At 46.9% G+C, this 12,599-nt stretch overlaps 1 protein-coding gene across 1 annotated transcript; it reads left to right on the plus strand.

Moving 5' to 3' along the window:
* The first annotated feature begins 1,315 nt into the window (after positions 1 to 1,315).
* Positions 1,316 to 12,378, plus strand: Higd1c (HIG1 hypoxia inducible domain family member 1C). The gene is made up of 3 exons (XM_087901998.1): positions 1,316 to 1,515; positions 7,428 to 7,562; positions 12,025 to 12,378. Exons 1-3 carry the CDS (start codon positions 1,425 to 1,427, stop codon positions 12,087 to 12,089), a joined length of 291 nt encoding a protein of 96 aa, XP_087758124.1. The 5' UTR covers positions 1,316 to 1,424; the 3' UTR covers positions 12,090 to 12,378.
* The last annotated feature ends 221 nt before the right edge of the window (positions 12,379 to 12,599 follow it).

Below are 12,599 nucleotides of genomic sequence, written 5' to 3' on the forward strand. Positions count from 1 at the left end.
CTAAACTATGAATTGGATCTTGGCTTTGGATGGCATTTCCCTGGTAGCACCCCTGTACTTCCCTTCCCTTCGGTCCTGGGCAGGCATATCTGAGAGTCACAGTCACAGACGCCCCCAGGAGCCCCTGAACAGTCAGACTTTCTTCTAGCCGGGTGTGGTGGCACACAACTTTAATCCCAGCACTCAGGAGACAGAAGCAGGTGGATCCCTGAGTTCAAGGCCAGCCTGGGCTACAGAGCAAGTTCCAGGGCAGCCAGGACTATCTATAGCATTAGACCCTGTCTCAAAAAAGCAAATGAAACCTAGAATCTTCCAAAGCCTGACATCCATGGCAGCTGCTGCTGCTTCTGGGTCTTCAGCAGGAGGGTGGGAGACCTCAGCCAATGCCAGCTGGCCACTCCCTCGGGGTTGTCTGTTTTCCTGTGATCATCAATTAGCTGGAAATCGCAGGGATCTGTGGCAGCCTTACACCTGTGCCACTCAGGCCCTGCAGGAGTCAGCAAGCAGTGGGGTTGGGCTCCAGCACGTGCAGGTATGGTGCCTCTTGCTCAGTTTGGTTTTCTGTTGATCTCATCCATAAAGTGGAGCTGCTCTGTTTGAATACCATGTGCTGCGTGTGTGTTTACATATAAAGGTGGGCTGTGCACATACCAGGCTGGACTATCATGTGCTGCGTGTGTGTTCACATGTAAAGGTGGGCTGTGCACACACCAGGCTGGAATACCATATGATGTGTGTGTGTTCACATGTAAAGGTGGGCTGTGCACATACCAAGCTGGAATATCATGTACTGCATGTGTGTTCACATGTAAAGGTGAGCTGTACACACACCAGACTGGAATACCATGTGCTGTGTGTGTTCACATGTAAAGATAGGCTGCACACACACCAGGCTGGACCACTCAGTCTGTCACAATTCAGTTGTCTCTGGGTCTTCATTAACCCCTGACAGATGAGGACAATCACTTCTCGCTGCCTGGCCTGGTGCTAGGGGTGCTCAGTAGATATCTGAGCAGTTGTCTGTGTACTATGTATCGGGCAGAGTGGTAGCCGTATCCATTGGACCCCAGAAGACTTTTACCCCATCACCTGCACATCAGAAGACTAGTTTTGCCTGTGCTGGTGTGACGTCATTGTAAGAGAAAGCCTGTGGTCTTGGTATCTGGGGAGAAGTCCTAAGGTCCCAGGTGACTTCAAATGTCACACTGGGAAAGGGGACTGGATGGGGACCGGGGTGTTGTACTCAAGGGCTCTGCCCGCCAGGTTCCCTCTCCACATATTGTAATATTCCCCCGCTGTTTGGGATTCAGTTGTAGTAAGTGAGATGGAGGGAAGGACAGGCTCTGAGCAGCATAGCAGTGGGAAACAGGTTCTTGGGACGATGACAGCAACCACACAGGTCCCTGCTGTCCCTAGAGAGAAGTATGCCTTCAGATGAGTGGTCAGCAGCTGAGGATGAAGGCCAGCTGTCCCGTCTCCTCAGGAAATCGAGGGACTCCCCGTTCGTCCCTATGGGTAAGTACCTGCCTTGATGGTCCTCAGAGCTCAGCCTCTCTGGGGTGACTCTGCCCGTGTGCGTACATTCCGTGATTCTCCGAAGCTTGCCCCTCAGAGCAGCATAGATTGAGCTGGGGGATACTTTCTAGTTCACACGCCAGTGGATCTTAGCTATCGTTTTATTGAGTTTTACACACTTCATCACAAGCCTATCTCATGTTTTTATATTTACTGTTTTATTTGGGGGGGCGCTGTCACACGCACGCCACAGCAAGCATGTCAAAGGACAACTTTTGGGGACTGGTTCTCTTCTTCCGCTATGTGGGCTCCAGGGATCAAACCTAGAACATCAGGCTTGGCAGGAAGCACCTTTGCCTGCTGGGCCATCTCATCAGTCCCTAGAGGTCTATCTAAAATGATTAGTTCACACCGACTCAAACAGAACTCCCTGAATAGACTCACGTTTCTGGCTGAGGACCGGAGCAGCAGTTCAGCATGCTGAGGGTCGGCTAGAACCGCCTGTCTCTGTTCTGCGCATCACTTGTAAGTCTTGGTGTCTGCAGTTACAGGTTTTCCCTGCACCACTGTCAAGTATGATTGAGAACTTTACTCCTAGGGGGCTGGGATGCAGCTCAGTTGGTAGAGTTGGCTTGGCTTGTGCACAGCACTAGGTTCAAGTCTCCTTACAGATGAGTGCAGGTTGGCAGATCACTCTCTAAGTCCACCACTCAGGAAGACCTGAAGTTCAAGGTCAGCATCACTACAGAGGAAGATCAAGACCAGCGTGAGCCACGAAAGACCCTGCCTCAAAAGAGAGAGACAACAGAAGGAAAAACAAGCCCCTCAGATCCCGGTAATGACAGATTAGCCTCCGTGTCTGTTGCACATTAAGGCAGTGTTCTGCAGGAACAGAGTGTCTAATGCGCAAAGATGAAAGCTCCCAGCTAAACTCAATTACGTGCAGAGCAGAGACACTGGGAACAGAACGGCACTGACTTAGATCTCCCAAAGGGACAGAACCTTTTAGTGAGAACCGGACTTGATCAAGGGAAGAGTCTGGTTTCAACTAGGAAACAAATAAGGATAAAGTTTGTATGCATTGTTGAAGTTTCATTTACCTTTTATAATTTTAATAATAGTTACAGGATATTTTGCCACAGAATGGACTGTGTTATACAGATAATTTACAAAATACTCCTATTGATCATCTGAAATCACATCCATCAAATATGATTTATTGGGATGGGACCCAGAACTAGAGGGCTTGCCTCAAACATGTATGCCCTGGGGTCCAATTTGAAGCACTGTGAGATAAATCAAAATAAGTCTATGATCTTCTTATTTTTTGAGACAGGACTTCCCTACATAGCCTTGGCTGACCTGTAACTCCCTATGTAGACCAGGCTAGACTCGAACTCACAGAGATCTCTTCTTATAACATTTTGTAGGTTTACAGTTTCTCTTCTGCTCAGTGTAGCACAAATAATAAAAACCCAGAGACAGATATTAGGGTTCAACCTGAAGATCAGAAAAGCAAAGCAGCCAGCCACTGACTCTTACCACTACCTCGGACCGAAAATGGGCAATCCTGCCTCCAGAAATTGAGACTGAGACCTGTCTCCTCCCGTCTTATGTTCCTCTCTAGTGCTGATTAAAGGCGTGCAGCACCACCACCCGGCCTCTATGGCTAACTAGTGTGGCTGCTGGGATTACAGGTGTGTGCCACCACCGCCTGGCCTGTATGGCTGACTAGTATGGCTGCTTTGCACTGATCTTCAGGCAAGCTTTATTTATAAAAACGCAATATATCACTATAGTTCAGGCAATTTAGGGCTTTTAGTTTTTCCTCAGATTGATACAATCATGAGTATTTTTGTGTCATATTCTGTACTTTTGCTATTTTCTTGGAATATATTCCAAAAGTGAAATTTCTACATTAGGAGGCATGAGCAGTTTAAGATCATTGTAATTTTTTAGAGCCCGGTGGTGGTGGCGCAGGCCTTTAATCCCAGCACTCGTGAGGCAGAGAGAGGAGAATCTCTGTGAGTTTAAGGACAGCCTGGTCTACAAGAGCTAGTTCCAGGACAGCTAGGACTGTTACACAGAGAAACCCTATCTCGAAACAAGAAAAAAGAAAAGAAAAGAAAAAAAGAAAGGAAGGAAGGAAGGAAGGAAGGGAAAGGAAGAAAGAAAGAAAGAAAGAAAGAAAGAAAGAAAGAAAGAAAGAAAGAAAGAAAGAAAAAAAAAAAAAAAAAAAGAAAGATCATCTATCTGCTTGCTTTTGCCTGGGATTAAAGCCATGTACCACCACCACCGAGGGAGTTAAAAAATCCTATGTGTGTATGTGCCTGTGTATGTGAATATGTGTGTGTATATGTCTGTATGTGAGTGTGTGTGCACGCACGCGTGTGCGCGCGTACATGGGCATGCACCACATGCGACCTGCAGGTGCAGGAGACAAGAAGAGGTGTCAGATGCCCTGGAGCTGAAGTTTCAGGCAGTCCTGAACTGCCTGACTTGGGCTACAGGAACCAGACTCTGGTCCTCTGGAGAACAGTGAGTGTTTTTAACTGCTGAGTCATCCGTCTCTCCTCCCTCCTTAAGTATTTGTGTGTGTGTGTGTGTGTGTGTGTGTGTGTGTGTGTGTGTGAGAGAGAGAGAGAGAGAGAGAGAGAGAGAGAGAGAGAGAGAGAGAGATTGGAAGGGCAAGTATGGAGGTCATAAGACAACTATATCTTCAGCTTTCTTCCCTTAAGTGGGATCCAGAGACCGAACTCAGGCTACTGGGTCCCAACAGCAGTCCGCGAGCCGCCAAACCATCTCACTGGCCCTGTCATCGCTGTCTTATTGGCTTCCCTTTTACTGTGTATACATCTTGTACTTCAACCATTTCCCTCAGCCCATTCACTAACGAGTCTATAAAACACACCTCATTTTGATCGTTTACCCTGGTTCTTTCTTCACGGTACCAAAGAGACCGTGAAGGCTATGGACGTCACCTATCCCTAGGATCTCCTGTGCCAACATAATTAACCAGAACTTCTTATCCTCATAAGAAGAATTCGCTGCATTCTGTAAACCATGAACAAACACGCAGATCCTATAGTTTAAGAGGGGAAATCCATTTATAGACATCATAAAGAAAATACTTAGGTATAAACTTAACACGTGCATGCTGACAATTGCAAAACTCCAATGAGATAAATCACAAATGACCTGAATAAACAGACTACCTACTGTGTTCATGAATTAGTATTAATTATATGTTGTAATATAGCAATGAGGTCAGGTCTCCCCAAACAGATTCATAGGTTTAATGTAATTCCCATTACAATTCCAACAAGGTTTTTGTGACCACAGTGCTTGCCTTGTAAGCACGTGGACCTGAGTTTGACCTCTGGAACCCACATAGAAAAGGCCAAGGGCATGGAGCCTGCTCACTTGGATCCCAGCACTGGGGAGGTGAAGCCAGCAGATCTGTAGGACTCGGTGGCCAGCCAGGCTGGCCTGCTTGGTGAGTTTCGGGCCAGGGTGAAGAGCACGTGAGGAATGACACCCTTAGGCTGTCTGCTGGCCACTATATTTTGTGCACACAGGTGCACATATACATACGCACATACACAGACACACAAAAGACAAGCTTAGAGCCTAAGGTGTAACGTGGAAATTGTGGATTCTCCAGTAGCTAAAACAGTGCTTGAGACCAGTCTCGAGGCCTTGCTCACGAAAGGAAAATGTTCTAACACCGAGATTTTGGGCTTTTTGTTTTTTGAGGTAGTCTCCCTGTCTAACTCCTTGATCCTCCTGCTTCAACCTCCCAAGCGCCTGCACTACATGTGTGTGCAGCGTGTTCTGTTCTGGGGTTTGTTTGTTTAAGATAAAGTGAAAGGAGGCATTCTGCCTCCTAGTTCGGATGACCCAGACACTGCGGCTGCTGATGGAGAGATACATAGATCAGTAGAGTAACCAGAGAACCCCAAAGTAGAAGAGCACCATGTTTTTAAAAATATTTTTACTTAAACATTTTTTAGATTTATTTTTAAATTTTTTCTGTGTATGGGTGTTTCCATAGGTATGTATGTTTCTATAGAACGTGTGTCTGGTGCTCCTGGAAGCCAGAAGAGATTTACAGTTTGCCTGCCTTGGATTTCCTTTAAACGCTAATAAAATTGCTCTTGAGCTTAAAGAAAAAAATGAAAGGAAGAAAGAAAGGGAGAGAGAGAGAGAGAGAGAGAGAGAGAGAGAGAAGAAAGAGCAAGCTAATATGAGATGAGAGGTGGAGAACAGAATAGCTAGCCTGAGATTTGCAGTGCATTAGCAAGAGGAAATATAAAAACAGATTCCCAAATATACCCAAATTCAATCCTTCAATCTCTTTTCCTCTCTCTCTAAATAAATTCTTAAAAACTATAGTTTTGAGTATGTTTATTGTTCAGTAAAATTTCTACTGCTGTGATAAAACACCATGTCTAGAGACTGGAGAGATGACTCAGCAGTTAAGAGCGCTGGCTGCCTTTCCAAAAAACCCAGGTTCAATTTCCAGCACCCACATGGTAGCTCACAACCATCTATAACTGCAGTCCTAGGGTATCCAATGTCATTTTCTGGCTTCTGTGGGCACTGAACACATGTGGTACAAAAACATATACATATAAAATAAAACATCATGACCAAAACCAACACAGCGACAAAAAACGGTTTATTTGGTTCATCTCATCTAGCATCCTGCTATGGAGGAAAGCCAAGGCAGGGCTGGAGGCGGGGACAATCCCAATGAAATCATGCTGCCCACTGGATTGATGTAATATGAAGGGCCTGCTTATTGGGGTATCAGTCCCATCCGGTACCCCACAGCTGGCAAGCCCCAAAGAAAATCACACAGAGGACTCCATAAGATTTGTAGTGAGAGGCCAGTAGGCCTGCTTTTCGTCCCGCCCGGCTCCCACATGGTTAGCTTTATACCTGAAATGACAACACACAAATTGTATTCATTTAAACACTGCCTGGCTCGTTAGTTCTAGTCTCTTATTGGCTGATTCTCACATCTTGATTAACCTATTTCTAATAATCTGTGTAGCACCACGAGGTGGTGGCTTACTGGGAAAGATTCAGCATGTCTGACCTGGCAGCTGGCTCCCCGGTGTCTGCCTGCCTCTGCTTTCTTTCTCCCAGCATTCTGTTCTGTCTACTCTACCCACCTATGTTCTGACCTATCAGGTCAAGCAGTTTCTTTATTAATTAGCCAATGAAAGCAACACTCAGAAAGAAGACCCACCTACACTAGATTAATCTGCTTTACTTTCTCAGACTGTTTTCTTAGACCTACGGGCACCCTGATGGAGGCATTTTCTCAACAGTGGTTCCTCTTCCCAGATGACTCCATCTTGCATCTAGATGACAAAAACCTAGCCAGCACACAGGGTTTCATGTAGCCCAGGCTAGCCTTAAACTCCCTGCACAGCGGCATCCTGATTACAGACATGGACTGCCACACCAACTTTAAGCCATGCTTGGGACAATCTTAGGCTTCAAGTCATGCTAGGCAGGTCCTCCATTATAGCTCTTTTGAAGGTCCTCTTTGGTACAGGTTGGGCATTTGAAATCCAAAGTTTCAATATGCTTCAAAATCTGGGTCCCCGTGACTGTGATGCCTTGAGGGGAAGGTTCCACACCTGCTCTCATGTGAGGTGTCACCTACCGTCCAAGTGAATAGGTGTGTGAGGCAAACACAGGTTTGCTTTTCAGACCTAGGTCCATCACAAAGTATCGTGCAGTACAGATATTCCAAAATCTACACCACCTGCAAGCCTGGCTTCTGGCCCCAAGCATGTTAGACGGGGGCACTCAGCCTACAATTTGACTGCCCGTCTTCCGGGTAGCTGCCCTGTACCCTTGCCTCCTGTTTATCCACTCATGGTTTAAATTCACAGGGGTGGCAGGTTTTGTGGCTGTGCTGTCCTGCGGTCTCTACAAGTTGAAGTCCAGAAGAGATGAAAAGCTGTCCCTTCGTCTCATCCACGTGCGGGTCGCTGCCCAAGGCTGCGCTGTGGGAGCCGTGACCCTAGGTAAGGTTTCTCGGGGCCAGCTGTGCTCCACAGGTGTGGACAGGTGTGCACATCTGTGTGTATGTGTGTACTTTTTTTTATTCTGTTTATTCTTGGTAGAAGATAAATATTGGCGTGAGACAGTATGAGGCTACAGATAAAAAGATTCACCTTGGGTACTGGAGAGATGAAGCAGGTAAGAGCACTGGCTGTCTTTGCAAAGGACTCAGGTGCAGTTCCCAGCACCCACACGGTAGCTCAGAACCACTTGTAACTCCAATTCTGAGATCGGAGAGTTGTGGAATCTTCTTCTGGCTTCTTCAGCATCAGGCATACACAGTGTGTACATCCATACTTTCAGGTCCTCTTATCACCAAGCGTCACAGCTCAGCTATGAGGAGCCTCCAAAGGTTCGTGGCTTGGCTGGCCTCATAGGCTTTCAGGAAGCGACCGCTAGTGTGTTCCCTCAGGAAAATCTGATCTGGTAATGTATAGGGACATATTTTTGTTTGTCCTGCTGGGATTGAAAGGCAGGGGCAGAAGGAAGGGCTGCTTCCAGGAGGCCTGCAGTGTGCAGGGCATCCAGAGCAGACAATGTAGCCTCAGCTGGCAGCAGCACTGAGCCTACGAAACCGCCATTGAGGCAGCCAGTCAGAGTGATTGTCCTGACTCCGAGTTCACCGACCCCCTTTGTGGTGCACAAGTAGTCCTGGCTCCCTTCTCAAGTCCCGATAGCGCTTTCATTCCGAGAATTGTTGCAATGAGCTGCTGGCTTCCCCGAACTCAGTGGGGACTTAGAGATCCAGATCTTAACGGGGCCACTGGCAGCATCTGATCAGCAAAGGCCAGGGATGCTTGATCGTTGTGATTAGCAGCAGTCCATACAGCAACCAGCACAGGCTAAGCCATAGAGATGGGGGTGGGGGGAGCTGGCTACAGTGGGGACCCTGGGCACAGTGACCCTAGAGCTGAAAGTGGAGGTCCTGGTACGGTGGCCCTAGAGCTGAAAGTGGGGGTCCTGGTTACAGTGGCCCTAGAGCTGAAAGTGGGAGCCCTGGTTACAGTGATACATCTATGTATAAACAAATGTACTATGATCATCTCTCTAACTTTCCCTGAAGAGACGTGTAACCATTTTCCAGAGACCTGTGCACCAAAGGGAGGAGAGGCACATTGTCTGGGGTGGGTTGAACACTGGCTGGACCACACTGGACCACCTGACAGCACCACACTGAAGTGCCACTCAAAGGAAGAGTCTGTAGATGTCTATGCTTTGTAGAGGGTCCGTATCACCACAGCCTGCTGCTTCCTGTCCCGACCATGTTCGTCTCTAATTCTGGATTGTGTAATTGGAATACACGCACATACACACACGCATATACGCATGCTCAGAAACTTTCAGAATTCTTCCACAATTTGGCACTGTTGTGTGGGCCGTGCGCATGGGAGGACACACATATGGCACACGTGAAGCAAGACATGTGTGTGCAGCACAGCTCTGTGGAGTGGTTCTGTCCACCTTTCGTGGTTTCTGAGGTCACTGGGCTTGTGAGGCAGATGCCCTCACCCCCTGAGCTGTCCTGCCAGCATCTGTCAGCATCCCCACACTGGTACCCTGCCCTGTAAGAGCCATTACAGTACAGGGCCAGTAAACCAAGTGTCGCTGTATTTCACAGGACGATCACTCTGTCTCAAACCATTAGACTCACAGTACACGGATTGAAATCCCCATTCAAAATGTCTCCATGGCTATGGAGAGAGCCCAGTGGTAGGGTGCTTGCTGAGAATGTAGGAGGCCCTGAAATTGAACAAAACAAGGCATAAAAATCATGGTGGCACACATCCCAGCACTCAGTAGGTGGAGACAGGCTTGTCAGATGTTCAAGGTTAGCCTGAGACTCTAGCAAACCCTTTGAATTGTAGAATTCCCATCCTATACATAAAGGGGTCCTTAGGAATCTGGGAAGAAAATACTGTATCTTGAAAATAAAAAAGCTAATCAGATGTGGGAGGTCCCACACGTCCTTCCCTTTGAGTCCAGGAATAGAGGCCATACTGGGCAAGGCAGCCAGATCTGTCCCAAAAAGAAACAGACTAAAATAAAAAATAATAATGCTTTGCTAATATGTGCATTGTTTATATTAAATTTATAGTTTAAAAATAAATTCACATGCCTATAATACCAGCGTTGAAACTGAGGCAGGAGGCTACCAGCTGAAGGTCAGTCTGTGTCCAGGCTGCATAACAAAACCTTGTTTCAAAAAAGACACATTTTGAGGGCATATTCTATATATTTCTTTCTTTCTTTTTGTTTGTTTCTTTGTTTTTCAAGAGAGTGTCTCTGTAGCTTTGGAGCCTGTCCTGAAACTAGCTCTTGTAGACCAGGCTGGCCTCAAACTCATGGGGATTCACCTGCCTTTGTCTCCCGAGTGCTAGGATTAAAGGCATACGCCACCACCGTCCAGCCTCAATGTATTTCTTTACACACAATTTAAAAACTTTGAGAGGCAGGAGGATGGCTTGATAGTAAAGCACTAAGTGCTTACTGCCTAAGTGTGAGAAGTGAGTTCAGATTCCCGGGACTCACATAGAGCAGGTACAATGTGCAATCTGTAACCCCAGTGTGCCTGTGGTGAGATGGGAGCTGCTTGGCCAGCTAGCCTGGTGTACACAGGACCTGACAACAGAGACACCCTGTCTCAAAGCAGAAGTGACCCCACACACGTGCTAGGGTGCAAGCATGCCTACTCTCACACACACAAACACACAAACAAAAGTTAAATCTACTAAGAAGCTTGGGTATCACTGTTAGCAATGGAGCTGTGTGTCGTAGACATGAGGGTCACGCTCTTAGGTCTCGCTTAGAGAATCAGTTTACCAGTGAAGCGACAGGTCTGTGAGCTGAGATGAAGATACTGTGACCTTAGAGAAGTGGGTGATAAGAACAGGAATCATCTCTAACAAGACAAAAGAAACGAGTCCGGATCTCTCTGCCAGTCAGAGGTTTTATCTGCTATGTGTTGAGACAGTCTCACTATCCAGTGCTGGCCTCAAACCCCGGGTAGCCAAGGATGACTGAACTTCTGACAACATTCCTGCCTCTGCTGTCTGCATGCCGGAATTACAAGCAGGTGCCACCATGCCTGGTGCATGTGGTGGTGGTGGAGGGGATCAAGCCCAGGGCTTGTGGTGGAGGCTAGACAAACATCCTTAGCGACCTCTCCATCCTGGAAACGCCATCAGTTACAGTGATTTCAGCTAAAGAGAAAAACATTTGGGCTTGAATTCTACGCATCAATTCTAGTTGTTTTAATATTTCACTCCAAAATTTTTGCAGTTTGTGCCTCAGTTTACTATCATGTGGAGCTGCAAGAAGCCCTAGGGAGCCCACAGTGGGCAGTCTTGGGGGAAGTGAACGACTCAGATGACTAGGTACCCAATGCCTTGGCAGGGAGATAGGATGGCAATGAGAATTCAGCCGAGTCTTCCAGCTCCTCTACCTTTTGGACATTTGGAGATTTACTAACACGTCAAGGGTTCATGAAGGTACCCCCTTTCCTTCTGAGCCTATTTTACCTGTGTATTTCCACTCCCAACCTGATCATAGTCCTAGGACCTTGTAGAAGCCACAACCAGCATCTGCTTCTCAGCGCTAATTCCTGCACTGGCTATAATCCCAGAGCGGGGGCTTTTAGTCATGTGTGTCTTGACCTGCTAAGCACAGGCAGATATTGAACATGTGACTGGTTAATTCAGATGTCTAAATCTGATCAAACATCTGATCAAAGCATTTCCCAAGATTTGCTTTGTTTTGCTCCTTTGTGAGACAGGATTTCATGTACCGTAGGCTGGCCTCAAATCACTGTGCAGCCAAAGACGATACTGAACTACTCTTGCCTCTGCCTACCAAGCACTAGGACTGCTGGCATGTGTCACTGAGCCAGCCACGGTGGCCCACACCTTTAACACTGATACTCAGGAGGCAGAGGCAGGAGGTTCTCTGTGGTTCAGAGTCAGCCTGATCTATATATTGGGTTCCAGGACAGCATGGAAAAAAACATCTCAAAAACCAACAAAAATGTAAACTTGGGGATAGTGTGACAGTCTACGTTCATAACAATATTGGTTTCTAAATTTCAAAAAATTGTAGAATTTGCATCTTTATGAGTTTGTGTCTGTGTGTGTGCACATGCGCACCTGTGTCAATATGTCCGTGTGTGTGCACGCATGTACTCTTATATCAATATGTCTGCGTGTGTGTGTATGCACACCTGTGTTAATATGTCCGCGTATGTGCGCATGCACACCTGTGTCAATATTGACTTAAACGTAGGTGCTGTCTGATTCTGCAGCCTCTGTGTGGACCTGAGAGGTTGTCTGTGTCTTTATTTCGCAAGTGTGCTGGTTTCAGAGAAGCATGCGGGAAAGCGCCAGCATCTGCGTCTCGTGGGCACTACTGATGTGCAATGCCTTCCTGTTCCAGGCGTCCTCTATTCTATGTATAAGGACTACATCAGACCTCGCTTCTTCGATGGACCCAAAAAATAAAGCCAGAAGCTGAAAGCAAGGAGAACACAACCCTTCTGAGTGCAGGTCCTTAGAAAAGGAGTCTGACGGTGTGCGGACCCCACTGCAGACTCTCAGAAAGTCTGTGCTGATGTCTTGGTGTGTTACAGTCATTCTACAGCCACGGCGGTCTCCTGAGAATTACCCTGCTGATGTCCTTTTCCTCGCTCAGTTCCCCTCGCAGCAATAACAGGTCACCAGACATGGTGGCATGTGTCTTTACCTACTGAGGTATCTTGCTAGCATCTTCATTTAAATTTTTTTATTTTAATATTTTTAGATTTTTTTATGTGTATGTTTTGCCTACATGTATGTTTGTGCACCACAGGCATGCCTGGTGCCTGAAGTGTTCAGAAGACAGTACTGGAATCCCTGGGGCTGGGGTTAAGGATGGTTGTTAGCTGCTGTGTGGATGCTGGGAACCAAATTCAGGCTCTACAAGAACAATACATTCCTAACCACTAAGCTGTCTCTGCAGCAACAACCCTCATC

This window comes from Myodes glareolus, chromosome 26, assembly GCF_982192425.1.
Source record: "Myodes glareolus chromosome 26, mMyoGla1.1, whole genome shotgun sequence".
NCBI classification, from domain to species: Eukaryota; Metazoa; Chordata; class Mammalia; order Rodentia; family Cricetidae; genus Myodes; species Myodes glareolus.

What these genes read in the sequence shown, in the direction of transcription:
- Higd1c (XM_087901998.1), top strand. Translation starts at nt 1,425, where the DNA reads ATGCCTTCAGATGAGTGGTCAGCAGCTGAGGATGAAGGCCAGCTGTCC. An exon ending in CTCCCCGTTCGTCCCTATGG is followed by an intron (nt 1,516 to 7,427) that starts GTAAGTACCTGC and finishes TTAAATTCACAG; the next exon opens with GGGTGGCAGGTTTTGTGGCT. An exon ending in TGTGGGAGCCGTGACCCTAG is followed by an intron (nt 7,563 to 12,024) that starts GTAAGGTTTCTC and finishes TTCCTGTTCCAG; the next exon opens with GCGTCCTCTATTCTATGTAT.